At 33.1% G+C, this 20,643-nt stretch overlaps 1 protein-coding gene across 10 annotated transcripts in view; it reads right to left on the bottom strand.

The window, feature by feature from the left end:
* Nucleotides 1-20,643, bottom strand: part of WNK1 (WNK lysine deficient protein kinase 1) — a 135,876-nt gene that overhangs the window by 65,544 nt on the left and 49,689 nt on the right. For all 10 annotated transcript variants that reach the window (XM_052001302.1, XM_052001304.1, XM_052001305.1 and 7 more), the window contains exons 3-4: nucleotides 7,290-7,510; nucleotides 5,490-5,647 (exon numbers count right to left, since the gene is read on the bottom strand). In XM_052001302.1, coding sequence (XP_051857262.1) covers nucleotides 5,490-5,647; nucleotides 7,290-7,510 — 379 coding nt within the window. The remainder of the gene's footprint in view (nucleotides 1-5,489; nucleotides 5,648-7,289; nucleotides 7,511-20,643) is intronic.

The following is a 20,643-nucleotide window of genomic DNA, read 5'->3' as shown; positions in this document are numbered from 1 at the left end:
TTTCTAACAGAATTCTCATACTTGTCAATTCATACATGTGTATATAAGTGGATAAACAGTAACATACTTTTTTGCTTTTCTTTGTAATAACAATAGCTAGAATTTATAAGACACTAAGATTTGCAAAGTGCTTTACAAATTATTTTATTCTTACAATCCTGGAAGAATAGATGGTTATTCCTTTATTGCAGAGGATTCTTTTTACAAGAAACTGAGGCAGACTTACACTACTGATAAAATGTCTGAGATTGAATTTGAACTCAAATCTAAGTCCAATCCACACTAAGCCACTCAAGCTGCCTTTGGTAATGCTGATGCTGCTTAGTGTAATATCTGGCAATTGTGAAGTATTTAATATGCTCACTGACTGATAGATGTTCTTCATTCGTAAAACACGGATAATTATCTCAGGATGGTTATCAGGAAAATGATTTTAAAATCTTAAAAAACACTATGTAAGTGAAGTGGTAGTGATATTTGTCAAACCATTTACACACATCATTTCTAGCTTTTCTCTAAAGACTCAGGACTGAAACAGAAGTTGTTTCACATTTTCCAATTTAATTGAAAATTTAATGTTGAAATAGTATACCAAAGCCAATTGTTAGTAACTACTCACTTTGTCCATTTTTTAAAAAAAGAATTTTATCGAGTGGTGTTATTTAAAATCAAACAAGAAGTAAAATTGAAGCAAGACAATTTTTGCTGTGTATAACTAACTTTACTGTCACTAATAAAATACAGCATACCTCTTGAAGAAGGTAACAGGCATCTTTATCCTTTAATTCATTCAACAAAAAAATCAACAGCTAGCCATCTACATCTACTTTAAATTATTAGATTGAGCTTTACTTTCACAAAGAGAAAGAGTGGTCCTTACTAGGTTTCTTTCAGCTCTATGACTGATATTTATTAATAGAAATGAGAAGCAGGAACCATCTTTACCCACAAAATAATTTTCTAGAATTGCAAATAAGCAGGGGGAATGCCAGCTTCTTTATCTTCTTTTTTATCTGAACTGCTAGATAAATGAAAACAATCAAAATTAAAGGAAGAAGGGAAAGTTGGAACAAAGAACAAGAATAATCTCTCCATGATTCCTTCTGGTCATTAGTACTCCTTCCCTTAAATAATCATGTATCTATTTACATATACTATTGTTCTCTCCCTTTACACCCCCATCTCCCAGAATAAAAGTTCTTTGAGTTAGAGACTTTTTATTTTGTATTTGTATCAACAATTCTTAGCATTTTGCCTCACACATAGATGTTTAATAAATAAAATGTATTGAAATGGATTCTTTCTATTAATCAGTTGGTATCATAATTTCCACTGAATAGGTAGCTTGTGTTTTTATTCTTTGAACCTTGAAGTTTTCAGTTATATGTCTTCTTCATATATGTTGTACATTATTGAGAGAGGTCATTTTATGTTATGTCCTTTGGATTAGGTGTTAGTATTCAATAATGAGATGGAATTAATTTCTTTCTAAAATCTTGTTTGGTTTACTCATTTATGAAACTGTAAAGGTAAGAAAATCATAGCTATAGTGTGGCAAAAGACTTCTAGAGTCATCTAGTTTAATACCCTTTTCCTTTTATTGATCAAGAAATTAAGGCCCAAGGAAGAAAAATGACTTTCTAAGGTATAAAGATGATACTTAAAGAGTAGGGGACTCAGCTTCAGTCTTTTGACACTAAAGTCAGAAATCTTATAATTATAGCAATGATACCAATTTATGAGATTTTGTAGCCTGCTGTTTGCATTTGAATGAAACAAGCAGAGTAGACCAAAGCATCAGTGACTGGATTTGAATTCTGTATTTACTACATTGGCTGGACCTGGGACATGTCATGTAATCCCCTTTTTAACTATAAAATAATGGGATTATATTTAAGGGCTGTTCTATCACTTTACCTTACAATACAATGAATATCACATTTGATTTTATATTGAATTTACTTGTGAAACCGTCAGTCTCTTCTTCTGGACTATAACTTGTGAAAGAAGAAATGCTCTAATTATTCTGGTTATTTTCCCTTGGAGCTAGTACAAAACAGGTGTTCAATAAACATTTTTTGGGCTGAAGTATGAGCAATCCAGATTATCAGCCACATAACTCAGGTTTATACAAGGCTAGAAATAAGGAAAGTACAGTTCAAATAATGATAGCAGTCATCTTGTATCAACTGACCTCAATCAAAAAGAAAGTAAAAACTCCAATTCCTATGCAATGGCTTACTAGTGACACAGCTAACAGACATGTGTGGTTTTAGAAAAGGGAAGAAGCACTTCAAAGTAACTAAAAATACAACATTGTAAAGTGAATGGAAAGAGACTTAGGACTTGATGTCATGTCCTGATAGCCATGCAACTAATGGCAAGTCATGTCACCTTTGTGATCCTTTATTTGTAAAGTAGGGATAAACATGTTTACATTTCACAGGACTACAAGTGAAAAAACACTACACAAAACAATACATGTAAAGTGAACTTTTATTAGTAACTTACTTTAAAAGCCAATTTTAGTATGAAAAGTCCTATTTACACACAAAAGCAATCAAAGCAAAGATTATTCTATGAAAGGATTAACAACAGAATTTAGAAAGGGAAAGGTCCTCTAAATGAATCAATTAAAAATAATTTTTTACATACAATTTATCAGAAATATGCATCCTATAAAATTAGAAATCCTATGGTTTGCTATCCTCTTTGAAACCATAAATGGCTTTCATGGTTAAATGGATCTAGGTACTACAACTAACAAATGCATACTTCCTTCTTAATTAAAAGAGGAGGAAATCAAAGACCATGCAGGTTAAAATGCTAATGATTTTGCATAAAAACAAAGCTATATCCAATAAACTAAGGATTACTATTTTCTTTTATAAATATTATAAAAGGCGTTCTATCCTGTATCCTACCTGGCCAAGAAAAATCTTATTTATAAAGAGAAAGTTTTAAAATATTTCTATAATTTAACAGTAACAAAAGTTACACAGAACAATTTTAATGTTTCTATAAAAACAAACAAACTGCATGTTCCTTTGAGATATTTAGGGGCAGGTCTTATTTATGTAGAGAAATAGTCAAGAATTGGATTCCTTAAGATTAACTAGAAACATTTAGAACTAAAAGAGATAGCCTAGCTAAATAATCTCCAATAGCAGCCTGCAAAACAGCAGCACTATTGTTTGCAATATATAACGAAATCCACACCAGTTTCAAAATAGGAATATTGCAACATCAAAAATGGCTGGTAGCCAAAAGAAGCAGTAGCACACAATGTCTCAGTATATAGCTCCCATATGCACAGTCCATTTTCCCTCTTTGTTTGCTATATGGACACCCAGTAGGATATAGTTAGAAATAGAAATACCTGGGCCACAAACTTCTTTAAGCAGAAATTTGTGCAATAGGACTTGTTATACTGTGCAGTTGAAGTTGCATACATGGATGACTATGCTGAAAAAATATATCATATTTTAATTCTGCTCTTAAAAACATGTAAAGAGTGAAACCTTTTGTTCTTTATAGAATGAATACTATCATAAAAACAGATCTAGGGACTAAATTATTGCCAACGTGATAGCAAAACATTTAATTTACGTAGCTAAATAAGTTTCTGGTGATAGTTACGTTGCTCTGTGTGTGTGTGTGTGTGTGCACGCGTGTGTGTATTTAATCTCAAATGTATTGTCTTCATTATGATTCTGAAAACAGTTATGGGAACATGACTAAAAAAATTGTTTTATTATCACAAATAGCGACATTTATTATTACTTATTATATATATTATTATTTATTTTTCTTATGGAAGTATTAAATGTCTGAGGCCCCATGTGAATTCAGGTCTTCCTGATTTCAGATCCAGTCCTCTATTTCCTGTGCCATCCAGCTGCCCCATTGCTCATTAATATAATATCATTCAACCTGATTTAACAGAATTAGCAAATAAAGAAATTACAAAGAAAAGTGTAAGAAAGAAGGATGAATATTAGATTTCAAACTATATGTCTGAGAGAATGATGTCACTGAAAAAAAGGGGGAGGTGAAGATCGGAGAAAGGGAAACTTTTTCTAATGGTATACTTTATTTTAGCTAGAAATAAGAAATCAAGGCACTTAGGAATAAAGATCTGGAAGCCATGATTCAAGATGAGGAGATATCCTTACCAAGCCATTTAACAGAGAAATTTTACTACTAAACCTGGTGGTTAATCATTAGGTAAGAATTAATCTATCAAAATTGTATTGTAAATTCATACGATGAGACGTGATACTTCAATTCTCTTTAATGTAAATGTTAATTAAAAACTTGTAAGATGTTTACTGATGCTGAATGATGATTATGTACTGAAAAATATTTAAGTGGTAAAAGGGTGGTGGTGGAAGAAGTGTCAACCTATCTTACTATTCTGTGAATGCATAGACCTCTCTTATCTTCTACATTCAAGATTATACTTCAACACAGTTTTAATTTGAATTGTGGAATATTAGATGCTAGTATGCAATAATGTTATATGAAACATGAAAAAAAAAAAAAAAACCTATTCACAGGGCACAGCTTTTCCAGCAAATCATAAATCATACTAGCAACTATGGTCTAAAATTTTCCTGTTCCCAATCTTTCCTGAAAAATCAAGTTAATATATAAGAAAGCTTTTTTTTTCTCATTAAAGACATACAAAAATACTACTCTCACTAGCCAGAAAATGTTGATCATTACCACATAATTACCAGTTTTAGTATGTTAAAAATTCAGCAGAATCAATTAGTTTAATTTTGATGCTTTCTGTCATTCATTTATCATAGTACCATTTTTAATATTACCTTGCCTGTTTTGTAATTATTTACCTAATCATTTTGTTAAATGTTCCAACTGGACAGCACTGGAAAACCCTGCCAGCAGACCACTGTGGTCAAGAATGATTTAAACACTAGTCAGCTATTAACTTATGATCACTAAGAAATAACTCAATAAATGTTTGTTGAGTCAATTAAACTAAATCACTGAAGACAAAATGGGCAGGCAAATATATGTTGAGTACAACCCAAACATTTTAACCCCCAAAATCTGCTATTTTTCAAAAGCTCTTACAGTTTAAAAAAAAAAAAAACCCTCTCAAACTGAATTTCCTGGGGTGGAATATAAAAGATATTTGCATTAGGAATACTATTTAAACAATAATGATATTATTGTAAGTAATGATATTTCAGTAACATTTTTATGTTTTCCAACTGATACTATACTTTCTATCATGATTTACACCTCACTACAAGGGCCTGGCATTAAACTGACAAAGAATTCAATAGAAGAGGGTTGGTTGGTTGGTTTGTTTGTTCACATACTTTTATGCTACTCTAGAAGCAGAAACTTCAATATCTTTCCCCTAAACTTTAGATTGGTCTTCATAAGAATCCACCCTTAGATTCTAGGTTATACATGAAAAAGCACAAGAATCAGTCAAAATATAGGGGAAAACTTACACTGGTCACTCGACGGTAGATCTGCGCAGCATTTTGGCACTCAGAATAAGGGTATTCGGATGTGGCCATCTCAAGCATGCACATTCCAAAAGCATACACATCAACGGACTCATCATATTTTTCCTCGTACATCTCAGGGGCCATGAACTCTGGGGTACCTTAAATTAAAAGAACGATTCAGTCTCAATTCAGAGGCAGCAGACGTTACTCACCGCAGGGAGAAGCAGGGGGGCCACCTGTGAGAGAACAGAGAAAGTAGAAGCAAAAAATGAGGGAGGAACCCTACTTAATTCTGTTGTATCAATGTAACTCACAGGTGTCTTTCACTGCAAGGCCTTTATGAGAAATAAGAACAGAATGGAAAAAATATTTGTTGATTTATTGCCTCATAAGTGAGTTTACTGAACAACATATCAACATATCAAAATAAAATGCTATCTATATATTAAACTCAGATTGATGACAAATGAGAGGAAAAAATAAGGAACCAGCAAGGCTACAAATGAAGCATAAAATCTACCTGAAGTGAAAGATGATACACTGAAAATTTCTAAATACCTGCTGCCCTCTGCTGCCAAACTGTAGTACTGATTAAAATTCCCAGCTACTCTTCTCTATATATTCCATCTGTTCACTTTATAAAGACCTTACAATGAAAAACCCAGTGTTCAATAAATATTTGCAAGGAATAAATTAAAATATAATCATTCACAAAGGCCACTCACCAGAGCCCCTTTCTTCACATACTTACCATTACACCTGCAGTACACATTATAAGCCTACTGCAGATACAGGCAATATAGTGAAGGGCATCCTACAGGCAAAAAAATACTCAGAAATACAGAGAGATTGAGTTATAAGCAGAGAGTTTGTTTAAAGAAAGTTAATCCTAGACTCTTTATAGTGCATTCCCACGAGAAATTGTGCACTATATGAAACTGGTCAAAGATTTGAAGATGTCAAATAAATATTTTTTCTGGCCAATTTTAGGAAAATTCTCCTATTATTAGCAATAAAACAAAAGTGGCACCATGACAATTTAATATTCCAATGGTGATATCTGCAAAGCTAAAAAATATCCACATTATCTACTTGTCCTTTTTCTAAAAACATCTAAAAATCGGGTCTAAACGGGAAATTGATAGTTTTTATAAAACTAATGTGAAGGCATTTCAAAATCTATGGAAACCTTCTGAGTCTATGCTTTTATGAGAGAATGATCATAGACAAAAAGAGTGCTTTTTCTTCCTATTTCCTGCTTCAAAAGGCAGATAAAGTAGTTTAGGGTTTTTTTTCAGACTTAACTCCTTCTGGAGATCAGGAGTAAAATTGGTTGACAAAACTATGAGTCAGCGACTTTAACGTTTTTCAATCAGGTTGCAGTCACCTGCTGGTGAACATATCAAATGGGCTATTACATAGAAAGCAACAGAATTCAATTTCAGTTCCATTTCTTCAATTATCACTTTGTACTTCCCCAACATAGAAGTATTGCTCAAATACCAAGTAAACTGATAAACAAAAAGTTCAATATGTACTTGATAATGAAATTTCTGAAATATCAATATAATCCAATATATCACTATATAAAATATATTATCCAATATATCACTACATAAAAGTTTCTAATAGGACAATTACTAAGAGTTCTATTCCTCAGAAACAAAAATTACTGTAAACTCATCATTATTTTTTCTTTAAGATTGAGTTAATGAAAAATCTGCCACGAAGGCCAAGAAGCCTCTAGATCAAAGACAGTCAGAAAGGCTATTTAAGTTCCAAAGCACACTAGAAACATACCTATTACACTCTTGGCAAAAGAAGCCCGCTTCAGAGTTGCCAGACCCAGGTCTCCAATCTTGACTGATCCTGTTGGGCCAGTGATAAAGATATTGTCACACTTAAGATCCCGATGAATAATAGGTGGTGTTCGAGTATGAAGAAACTGAAGCCCTTTCAAAATCTGACGGCACCAGCTTCTTAAAACTTTGATCTTCATCACTTTAAACCTTTTAAGGTACCTGGGAAGAAAAAAATAAACACCAAAGAAGTTGTCCATGATAAAAGTTCAATGCTTTGAAGTATTCCATTAAATTCTAACATAACAGAGATAGTATTTTAAATATGATATTTTTAAGATACAGTGGCTTTAAAAGTTAGTGGGACTTTAATGAAAAGCTTAAAGATAATGACAGTTAAAAATTTAATTTCATTACAAGTAGAGATTGCCTGCATTTCTCTTACTAAGCTGTTAAAAGACTCTTGCTTCAAAATATTTCAAGTGAAAGGGATGGATGGTTAATTAATGATAGTTCTAAAACAACTCCCAACTGCAATCACATATATAATGAGTTCTAAAGAGAGAAAATGTACCAAGCCAGCTAATCCACTTTGGCTACAAGCGCACCTTAGACCCTAGTGGAGAAAACCCAGTTCCCTGAGTTTAATAGCCCCAAGAATAGCAGTGTCCCTCAGCCCACTGGCCTCACTCCTAGCTTGGCCCTCAGATATATCACTGACAATAGCAAGCCTTGCAGAAAAGTGGTCCATCACAATACCACTATTCAAGACTAACAGCTAAACTGTTGGTGGAGTTGTAAGTTGATCCAATCACCTGGAGAACAATTTGGAGTTATGCCCAAACGGCTATCAAACTATGTGTACCCTTTGATCCAGCAGTGCCACTACTAGCTCTTGTTTCCCAAAGAGAATAAAGAAAAAGGAAAAGGACCTCTATGCACAAAAATATTTTTAGCGGCTCCTTTTTGTAGTGGCAAGAGTCGGAAATTGAAAGAACACTCAAATGAATGGCTAAACAAGTTGTGTTATAAGACTGTGATGGAATACTATTGTGCTGTAAGAAGTAATAAGCAGGATGATTTCAAAGACACTTGGAAAGATTAATTATTGCATTTAAATAATAATATAAAAACATTTTATTATGATTATAAAATATATATTTACAAAAATAAAGACTAATAAATTGCATTTAATGCAAAATGAAGTGATCAGCATACACATCAGGAGAAAAACTATACAATAAACAAATAATTTGGCTCTTCTCAGCAATCCAGTGATCCAATACAATCCCAAAGATTGAAAAATGCCATCCTTCTACAGAGAAAGAAGTGACAGATTCTGAGTACAGATTGAAGAACATTACTTTTCACTTTTTCTATCTTTTTTTGTCTATTCATTTGGTCTGAATTTTATTCCACAAAATGACAATGTGAAAATGTTTTACATGATTGAGCTGTATAACCTTTAACTTAACATCTTGGGGGAAAAGGTAAAGGGAGAAGAGGGAAGGAGGGAGAGAAAATTTGGAATTCAAATTAAAAAAATGCTTAACAGGATTTTTGGGGTAGAGGGATAAATAGTTTAAAAATTACCCCCCCAAAAAGGCTCTGCTAGGAACAGTAGCCCCTTGCTTCTAGAATGGACATGACAAATATAGAGCAACCTTTGTGGAGAAAAAATTCCTCAGCAAATGCTGCAGTTTTTGCCTCCTTAGCAGCTGTAGCTAAGAACAGTTTGGGAAAAAATGTTCTCACCCACTAAAGTTGCTTGGCACTGTCAAGTGGTTCAACATTAGGAACCAATATGATGTTATTAATAGAAATGATGTTAAAGAAGATGCATCGCTGTCTGTTTTCCTTTCCCTCTAACTTTTAGAATGTGAATTCATTTGAGACAAGGGACACAGTCTTGTTTTCTCTTTGTATTCCTAAAACATAGCATAATGTTTGTACAAGTAATTAATAAATGCCCTTTAAATTATTCATTCATTCTAATGCTCTAATAATTTGTAAGTTAACAGATAAGTTCACTCCTCCACTATAAGGAGGGAAAAACGGGCTAAATTCACTAATCTATACACTAAACAGCATGGCCGAAAATATCTTATAATATAAACTTTCTGTCCAAAGAGTTATTTTCTTTTTTCTAAAAAGAAAAAAAAAATCAGCCTCAACATATTTCTAAAGCAGATCTTAGTCAAAGAGAACATGAAAATGACATTAATAGAGAAGTTCTAATATTTGTGAAGTGGTAATTATCTTTAGATAAATGAGTATAGATAATTAGGCATAGGGATATATCTAAATATAAATTAAAATTTGAGTTGATCAAATGTATAAAATGAGAAACAAAGTTTTCCACACATCCTTGGTAGCTTTTCTGGGGGGGAAGGGAGAAGTAGTAGACACAAAATGACAATTAGGAGGGAATAGCTCATAAGTTCTGGTATAATAAATAAGTTGTGGGAGATATGCAACTTCGTGTACAATCAACCTTTTTTTTATTGTACTTGTATTATAGAAAGGCTCTTTTTATTCTCAAAATTGAAAATAATATAAATTAAAAATCAAAGTCATCAACAAGATCTTATTGGAGTTTTGGTATTTAACTGGATTAAAAAAAAAGTGGTATCCATAAACCCAAAACTCAGGGGAAAAAAAGATTACTTCATTATATGACAACAGACTAATGATGAAAGGCAGTTGGGACTTAGCAGTCAAAATTATTCCTGTAAAAGAAAGCACTTGGGTTTCTCTACTATACTGGGCAAACTTACGATGGTAAGAAGCTATGTTGTTACTGGAAAAAAATACCATGTATGGCAGGGGTCCTCAAACTTTTTAAATAGGGGGCCAGTTCACTGTCCCTCAGACTGTTGGAGGGCCGGACTATAGTAAAAACAAAAACTTTTGTTTTGTGGGCCTTTAAATAAAGAAACTTCATAGCCCTGGATGAGGGGGATAAACGTCCTTAGCTGCCACATCTGGCCCGCAGGCCATAGTTTGAGGACCCCTGATGTATGGAGTCAAGAGGGATATAGGTTTGTATCACACATTTATTAGCTATCTGACCATGGGAAAAATCATTTAACCTCTAAAATTGTTTCCTTATAAGTAAAATGAAATTTCTATTACCTACTCTCAATACAACTGTAGGGAGGATCAGATAGATAACAATATGTGGTACAATGAATGTCAGACATAAAATTTTCTATTTTAGACTTGACATGGAAGGAATTTTTTTTTTGTGCTTTGTTGCTTTAATCTAAAAGGGATTCAATTAAGAGATATTAGATTTATAATTACAAATTTCTGCAAACTGCAAATTTTCATGACCGGAACTCATTAATTTTATCTTTCTATATGCCCTCTAGCTTCCTCTACCTTATTTCTTACAAATATTTTAAGACTTTCCATAGTTTTGATTGGAAGCATATGCTCAAAAGAGGAAATTGGTATTTTATGCAAATAAATGTAAAGTTTTATAAATTTAGTCATACAATTATATGATGAGGTTTAGAATGGCCTAGAGTCCTGGTGTTCTAGAGGTTAGTGGCTATAAGTGAATTATTAATAATCCCCATTAAATGGGCTGCAGGTTTTAGGAGTGAAAGAATTCACTCATTCCCAAATATTAGTTGCAAAATGAAAGTTTATTGTTAGATAGAAATCAGTTTAACAAGAGACTGACTTCCATAGGGGCAAATCTAAGGAAAATGGAGTTTTGCATTGAGAATGCAGTTCTCAGTGGACAGAAAATCCTGGCAGCTGAGTAAGCTAAGGAGGTCCATCTGCAAAGATTTTAATTGATGGTATATTGGGTATCTTGATGGGGGTTGGGAAGCTCAAGCAGATCAGAATGAGTGGGGGCTGGGCAGCCCAAGCAAGTCGGAATGGGGGCTGGACCAAGCCCAGATGTCCTATTGGAATTCAAAGGGATGCTTTTTGACCACGATTTGTAATTGAATCAAAGGCTCGGGCAACTTGGAAAAACAACTTCTCTGGGGAGGATATGCCTCAGCCAGGAGGGGCTGGGAATCTGAAAGGAATCACAGATCAATAGGAGAAATAGTTTCTTAAAGCAATCACAACCTGCTTCAATGCTATATAAAGATTAGAAGAACTAAGGAAAGGGAAAAAGACTGAGGCTGGTCATGACACTATAGTTACCTTTAAGTGAATGAAAATCTACCACGTGGAAGATGGGTTATATTTTATGGGCAAAGGGGAGATGGGGGAGGGAGGGAGAAATGTGTTGATAAGTCAATAGGAATGATGAGTATTACTAACAGAAAGGAAAATTTAGGCCTAATGAAAGGAAAGACTTTCTAACACTGATAGCTCCACAAAAATTGAATTGAGCTACCATGCAAGGTAATACATTCCCTCTTCATTGTAGGTCTTCAAGCAGAGGCTGAATGGCCACCTCTATGTTATGATGGGGCCTTAGGGGTATGATTTAGATTTATTCCACACCAAAGGCCCTTAAATATATGTGATGTTATGACTTTAAGGATACTGATAAGCACAAGGGAAAATGAAGTAGAACAAAAGAAACCAATTATCTATTTTACTTTCTAGGATTCTTTCTTCAAATATTTCTTATTTGATTATGAACATTTTCCTATCAATAGAGCTAGTGAGTAATTTTTTTCACATTTCTCTAATTTGTTTGATATGAGGCCTTTTCCAGAGTGAAGTGTGCTAAACTTCTAAATTTCTTAACTGCTCTTGTCCAATTTTCCTAGTCTTTATCATTGTAGTTGAGGAGGGTTTATGTTTGTGAAACACTAGAGTACTTGAAACAACTTCTGCATATTCTGTATCTAATATGTTCCATTAAATGGTCTCTGTATTTTAACTATTAAACAAACTCATTGTAAGTTCAAGATCTAGCTAGGTCTCCTTCATTCCCACTTCTTTTTATTACTTCCTTTGTATTCTGTCTCCATATGAATTTCGTTATTTTTTTCTAGTTCTAATCTAGTACTTTTATTGGTATAACATTAAACTTTCTACTGTCATTTTTATTATACTGACATCCTATCCATAAGCAAAGAATATTCTCTGTTAAATGATTTTGTTCTGCCTTTATTTCTGCAAATAAAGTGTTATAAATAAAATGCAATGACATTATTTTAAAATAATAAAGTTTAAAAAAAAATCTGCAAAACACTTAGCATGCTGCCTGGAACATAGTAGAAACTACATAAATGGTAGCTAAACAAAACAATTAATTCATAGTAATGTTTATGTAGTTCTTGTGTATGTTACAGGGTTGACTTCCAAGTATTTTATATATTCTATAGTAATTATAAAGGTATTATTTCTCTATTCCTGCAGGCCAACATTTCTAGTAAATGTCAAATATTAGTAGAGACAATGGACATTCCTCTTTTCACCCTTAATTTTATGAGAAAGGATTCTAGTTTATCCACTACGAATAATGGTAACTTTTGGTTTTAGATATATTATACATAAGCTATTTGAAAAAGCAGTTAAAAGAAGAGATTCTATCAGATTCTTTTATGATAAATATGTGACTCTGGAATGTAAATAAGAGTCAAGAACATAAGATATAAAAAAATTTAAAAAAACATTATCTAAGAAGCTACAATATTATTACAATGAGCAAGTTGACTGGAAAATGGCTTTACATAACACACACAACATATACTCAGTGAATTCCAGTTGGACAACAGACAAACATTAAAAAAAAAAAAATACTCCACAATTGTGGAAAGATGATTTTTTCTATTAAACAAAAGAAAAGGAATTATTGGAGATGAGCAACAAAAGAAATTTCTTTTATATAGAACTTAATTTGAAAAGGCCAATTATAAATGGTCAAAAGATACAAATAATTTTTTAGACACAAAAGACATTATTAATAATTACTAGAATATTCAACATCGGTAATAAGTATAAATAAACTAAAACATCTTTGAATATTCTCATAATTGTATGCATATGAATTAATTAAATTTGTAGTAAAAAATGTTTTAAATTGATTTTTAAGAAGCAAATTATTTTACTACATAACATTTTAAATGAAAATGAGCAGATGGAATAATATCTATCAGACTTGGGGAAACTACCCCACCCTACCAAATGATTTCACATGGCTATGAATATTTTACAACTCTTCTTTTTAAGTGTCTGTTCATATCTGCTGACCATTTATCTATTGAGGAATGCTTATAAGTTTTGTATGTATATATGTCTATGTGTATATATATTTTTTCTTTCATAAATGTTTATGTCTTGGATACTAAATCCTTATCAGAAGAACTGGATCCAAATATATTCTCCCATTAAACGATTTCTTTCCTTATTTTTTGTTTTCTACTTCATTAAACACTTAATTTGAATTACCTTGTTTCTGATTCTCCCATATAGTCCATTCCATTGCTCCATTTACATTCTTAACCAATACCAGATGATTTTGATGACTGCTGCTTTGTAGTTTGAGATATGGAAATGTAATTCCCTTTTTGTTCCTACTTCTTTTAATCATTTCCCTTGACATTCTAGATTTTCTGTTTTTCCAAATGAATCCTGTCATCATTTTCACTAAATTCTATCAATTGCCACCCGGAAATTTGTTTGGTGTAACATTAAAAATTTTGATAGTATCATCATTTTAATAATATTGACATGACCTAGTCATAAGTACTGAATATTTTCCAGACTTTTAAATTGCTCTTTATTTAATCAGGACTTATCTTGCCCAAGTAATTTTCATTATCTTCCTAAGACAATTCAAATGGAAAAGGTTTGAATTTCTGGCATAGCTTTCACATGAATACAACAATGATGTAAGCACAACAGCTCTGTACAACTCCAATTTGGGAGGCAGCTTACCTCTTCTCTCCAATATATTTTCTTTTGGATCAACCAAAACACTGAGCTAGCTCTGGCAACATGTGCACCAACCTCATCATTTATATTCACATCCCTAGAAAGTATACTGCCAAAGTAAATGAACTTATCCATGGCATTCCAAATTTCTCATTTGTTGAGAATACAACTTTGATGGGCTGGGCACAGCCTAAATGCCAAACATACAGATTTTTATCAAAGCCTCTAATGGAGACCTCACACAAGGCAAGCACTCAAATGGAGGTCAGAAGTAACAATACAAGGATACTCTCAAGGTCTTTCCAAGAAACTTTGGTACAGATTGTGAGACATGGGAGCACTCCATGCTGGACAGTCCAGTGCCCGTCAAGGAAGGTACTTTGCTCTATGAGGAAAACAGAATCATAGTGGCACAATGGCAAACATGTAATGCACAATCTACAACCTAGAGATTTTGGCATGTTATTTCATCATTTTCTTTCACATAATTGTTTCTGTGATCTGTTCTTTGACTCATTCATTATATATAATTTCACTGTTAAGTACCCATCTGGGCCTGTCTTGTTTGTCTTTCCTGAACCAATAACTATTTTTATTGTATTATGCTGTAAAGGACATATTAACTATTCCTGACTTTTTACATTTCTTTCCAATATCATTATGCTCTAATACATATTCAATTTCAATTAATGTGTGTGTGTATAGATAGATATTTAAATGATATAACATATTATATTATTGTCTATATTTTGTAGTTCAATCAATGTTCTCTTTATAAATCTGGATGCTAAGAAGCATAAACGTTTATTACTGATATGTAGTTTCCTTGTTTATACCTCATTATTTTTTGAATGTTTTTGCCTTGTCAGATAGCAGATAGCATTATTTTTTGAAAATTCATTTGAGGCACCATAAATGTTTTTCTAGATCTTCAGTGTATGTCTTTTTAAACTGTATTTCTTGTTAACACCAGATTATGGGATTTGATATCTTATTCAGTCTATAGGCTTTTCATTTTTTTTGGAATACTTAAATCTTTTCACATTTAAAATGATATTAAATATTAAATGAAATAAAATATTTTCCTTTTGTTTCTAATGTTGCATTTTTCTAAGTAAAAATAGTACTGTGTTTATAGCAGAAAAGGGAGGACAATGTCCCTTTAGTTATTTTATTATAATCTTTTTTAGGGTACTCCTATTCCCACTGGCTCTCTTGCCTATTTACCCAAATCCCTTTCCTATTACTCCTTTCTCTTTGGGCTTTTGTTTATTGGTTCTTTTTTTTTTTTTTTCCTGCTTTTGTTTATTTAATAACTGCCCACCTCCCCCTTCTTCTTAGTTAGATTTGATTCCTTTTTCCTCTCCTTTTCCTTCAACTAATTCTGTTCATTAATTTTAAAAATTTATTTTATTTTCTAGAGAAAGTTTTTCTTATTCCCTTCATTATCTGTCCTTTTTTGGTCTACTCTTGGATTCATAATCCCTACCCTTATGGAACCAAAACTTCCAAGGTATCCATTCTTGGCATTGTCCTACAGCATCTGTTGCACGGATTTTTTCCATCATGCTTCAGTCCCATATTAATGCCAATTCCTTCAAGTGACAAGTGGGGACTGCTCCACAATAGACTTCACATGCCAGATTATGCATCCCACCATTGATATCCTCTCTCTGGTATCTCCATTTGCTTCAAAATCTCCTCTCTGGATCTATCCTTTCCCATTCCCAGGAGATGCCAGTTGCTATGGGAATTCTAACTAATCCCTTGCTCACTCCCAACACAAGGTGAGTGCTCTTTTCAATCAAATCCTCCCAGACCACATCCAACACAAGGTCCTCATTGCTTCCACAATGCATTCATCAATGGAACCCCTTCTCACCATCAAACAAGTTCTCCTTCTTTTACCACAGGGGTGGGGAACCTTTTTTCTCTATCAAGGGCCATTTGGATTTTCATAACATCATTCATGGACCATACAACATTATCAACTTACAGAACTCAAGCAGTGGGAGATTGTTATATCATGCTTTCAGCTCAACATTGCCTACAATTGTCTTAGCAACAGATTTCAAACTCCAACATTCCTTACCCTTACAATTTTTTCTTCCTCCTTACCCACACTGTTGTGGGATCTTTTCTTTCCAAAATAACAGGGGTCATCTTCCCCTCATTGCTAGTCCTCATTTGATCTGGGCACATCACATCCTATTTCTATTTCCCTGTTCCATTCCTTTTCATGTACTCTCCTAGTCTGTAATGCAGTTCCACCAAAAATCAAACCAAACCAAAACATTAATTTACTTGTAGCTTTTGCTATTTTTGGTTACTGCATTTGTTGATCCCTCCTATGTTTCTACTGACTAGCAAGAAGCTCTTCAGTTCTGGTTTTTTTTCTAAGAAAGTTTCAAATGCTTTTTTTTTTTTTTTTTTAAATTATTGAATATCCATCTTTTGCTGGGGTGGTTCACTATAAGTTATATCCTGAGCTCCATGCTCTTCAGAAACATTACTCTCTTCCTTCCCATGTTTTATGTATTTTGAACTTCTTTTGTATTTGAAGATCTTTCTCTTGATAGCTTGTAAAACTTGTTTCTGAATTTAACTGTTAAATTTAATCACTCTTAAGAGTTGTAGTCTTGGGTCCCTCTCTGGATCCCTCCCTTTTCCTTCCCAGCTGGCAAGCTATGAATTCTCTCAATTGGTATTTCATTTTTTGTGTTTAAAAGTTAAGACAGTTGTCATGTTATTTCTTGCATTATGGTGTTCAGTTATTTTTGTCATCTTGTAGTACTCTAGGAAATCTATGATCTTTAGGTTGTGTTTAAAGAATATGCCTTCAAGGTAATTATATTTTGCATGGATTTTGAGCATATCTTTTAAAAATATTACTTTAAAAAGTTTTTTATTTAATTTATTTTAAAATATTTTTTTTTCAGGGGCAGCTGGATGGCTTAGTGGATAGAGCACCGGCCCTGAAGTCAGGAGGACCTGAGTTCAAATCCGGCCTCAGACACTTCACACTTCCTAGCTGTGTGACCCTGGGCAAGTCACTTAACCCCAGTTGCCTCAGCAAAAAAAAAAAAAAAAAAAAAAAAGTCAAAAAAAAGTCAAAAAAAATATTTTTTTTTCTTCTAGATTCACTTCTGTGTTTTTGCATTCCTAATTTACTGCACTTTGTTGTTTTTTTGATGAGACTTGCCACTGCAGATTCAGGTTTTGTTTTTTTTTAAACTGTGCTTATTATGTTTGCTCTATAGGCCATAAATTCCTTCTTCAATTTTCATTTCTCTTTTAAATCTCTCAAGAAGAATATGCTGTGGTTTTAATGTTCTTCACAAATTCCAGAGGATCCTGTCTTATCAAATGTTGGATTTGTCTTCTTTTGTTTTGTAGTATTTGTTCACAGATGGCTTAATTGATTTACTAGATCTGGAGGCAGTATTTTCTTCTGTTAATGCTTTCCCTACTTATTTGTATATGTTTTAAGATCCTTGAGTTCTCCTTTCCTGAGATCTTTAGTAATTTCAAGTTTTCCTCCCCCACCCCCATTCCCACCCCACCAATACATTTTCCTCTACTGTTCAATCTTAGCTTCCTTCCCATCTTAAACAATTTGCAGCTCACCAAACAAGGTCTCTGCCTAGTAACTTCTGAAAGAAAAGAACCGCTCCAAGCAAGATACTGTACTCTTCCCCTCAAGCCTAGCAGAGAGCAAAATCCCTACCCCAGACAGTCCCTGGCTTATTCCCTTTGTTATTTTCTGGCCCAGCACTGGTGATTCAAACAACTACCATAGTAGTACATGTATTTGGAGTGTGTGAATGGTAAGGAAGGGTTTCTGAATGTTCATTGTAAACAGAGGTTCATTGTTTTGTTTTTTAAGCCTTCTTTAAGATTCTTTTATTTTTGGTAATGAAGAGGTCTTCAAGAGGTTTGAAAGATCATGGAGATGAGAAAAAATTATTTTTATTCATCTGAAGCATTAGAAATACCTTCTTTTTCTCCTTTTGATCTTCTCTTTATGGTCCACTCCACTGAAGTTAAAATTTGTCTTGGCTGTCATTATTCCATTCCTACCCTTTGTCTTAAATACCACCTCTCCTCCTTCTCATTTCCCCAATGAATTAATTTCTATATCATTTCTTTATATTCAACCCACCTTTGCCACGTAGAAAAGAAGACATTCATGAGATATCCTAGCTCTCTATTCTATTCCTTTATATATATATATATTCTTATGTGCTTCAATTATGCAAAATATTAAGTTTTTCTTCTCCTTCCTCATTTCTTTCTTACTATAATCCTTTCTTCCTTCCTTTTCTTAATTTTCTGAAAGCATATAAAATAGAACAAAACTTTCCCTAAGCCCTTACTCTATTTAAGGCAGTGATATTTAAACGATCTGTTTTTTTCTCTATTAGAAATAGTTTGTCACCAATTACTAGTCCCTTGCAATTGCTCAAATAAGTGAGTCAGAAAATGTTTACTATGTGCCAAATGCTGTGTAAAGTACTAGAAATTGCAAAAGCAGACAACAAATGGCCCGTGTTCTCTCTCTATATATAGTAATTATGTACATATAAAATATAAAGATGGAAGGTGTTCTAAAAGGGGAGAGGGGTTTACATCAGCATTTAGGGATACCAGGAAAGGTCTTCTACTAAAGGTGGTATTTCAAATTTCAATCTTGAAAAAAGCTAAGGAAACTAAGAGGTGGAAGTTAGAAGTCAGAACATTCCAGTCATGGGGAACAGTCAATAATGTTAAAGGTCTAAAAGTATGACAGTACAACTAGATCCTAGTGTAAATCAAAGGATATACTTTTTTTTTTTGGAAAAAAGTAGTTAAAAGCCAGGGAACAGAGATTTAAATGCAAAAGAAATTACTTTATATATGATCCTATGGACCACTATACCTTTTTGAGCAGAAATAGTCAGAAAAGTCATCTTGGCAGCTGAGCTGAGAATGGATTAGAACGAAGAAGATAGGCTAGAATTGATGAGAAAATGAATTAGGGTTGTGGCTGGTCTTGACCAGAGAAAAGAAGACATACAGGAGAAAAGGGAAAAATGAAGATGTGTGAACCTGACAAAAAGATTGGAAAGGTTGGGAAAAAAAAGCAGGATTGGCAAGAAAGATAATGACTTCTGTTTTAAATTTGCTGAATTTGAGTCATCTTTAAGGTACCCAGTTCAAAATGTCAAGTAGATAGTTGGTGATGTGAGACTGGAACTCAAGAAAAAAAAGACTTGCACTAGCTATATAAAGGAATCATTTTTCTGGAGATAACTGATGAGATTACCAAATAATAAAGACAGAATAGAATGAAAAGAAAAAGGGGAATTCAGGTCTCTCTTAGGTTAGAGGGTATGACATAGATTCTCTTCAGCAAAGGAGACTGAAGTATTCAGAGAGCTAGATAAAGAGAACCAGGAAAGAACGTCACAAAGACCCAGAAAGGAGAGATCATTCAGGAGATGGTGATCAATAATATCAAATGCAAAAAAGAAGTCAAAAGAGGGCTATCTTGTTATATCACTTTAGTTGCTTTATACTTTCTTTAGTTCCACCAAAGGAAAACAATTTCAATTACAAATGCAGAGGGTTTAGAAGAATGAAGGGAAAATAGGTATGGGCAGAATGTGAAAGGTTTAGTCATGGAAGTTAATTAAGCATGAAGGAAAGAAGTGATATGGGATAACAGCTAACCTCAAAACTAACGAAAAAATTTTTAATGACGGAGGAGTTACGGAATGAATGGAAGCATTAGAAAACCAGAAAACACAAAAATAGGATTTAGCCAGGTAAATATTGTTCCAAATGCTTTGGACTTATTCTAGCCACTAGAGGGCTATCTTGCTATATCACTTTAGTTGCTTTATGCTTTCTTTAGTTCTACCAAAGAAAAACAATTTTAATTACAATTTGGAATGTCAATTTACAATCAAATCAGCTGAGGTAACTGTTATACCAACTCTCTATTCTTACTATTACAACAAATTATCATTAACTTAAGGCCAAACAATTCTGCAACTCAAAATAAGTTTTTATATTTTAAAATTAACATTGAACCCTTTTTTTTCTGACTGAACAAAACCAGTTTTATTTATTATTATTATTTTTGGTTATAGCTTTTTATTTACAAGATATATGTATGAGTAATTTTTCAGCATTGACAACTGCAAAATATTTTGTTCCACTTTCCCCCCTCCTTTCCCCCCTCCCTCCCAACACTGGAAACTTTAAAATACGATATAAATGTGATTACTACAAACAGCAAGATGGTAAAAATGAATGAGGAGTCAAGAATTGAGTTTAAAAAAAAAATCAAGATTCAGACACTTGGTAGATGTGAGAGCCTAGGCAAATCACTTATCGTTGGTCTGCCTCAGATTATTCAACTATATAATGGTAGTACAATGAGTACTATTTTCAGTATCTACTTAACAGAATTATTGTGAAGGTAAAATGAGAATATCTGAAGACTACTT

The sequence above is a fragment of the Antechinus flavipes genome, chromosome 5 (genome assembly GCF_016432865.1).
Source record: "Antechinus flavipes isolate AdamAnt ecotype Samford, QLD, Australia chromosome 5, AdamAnt_v2, whole genome shotgun sequence".
Taxonomy (NCBI): domain Eukaryota; kingdom Metazoa; phylum Chordata; class Mammalia; order Dasyuromorphia; family Dasyuridae; genus Antechinus; species Antechinus flavipes.
Note: the sequence above shows the minus strand (reverse complement) of the source record. Positions and strands in the feature narration are given on the sequence as shown.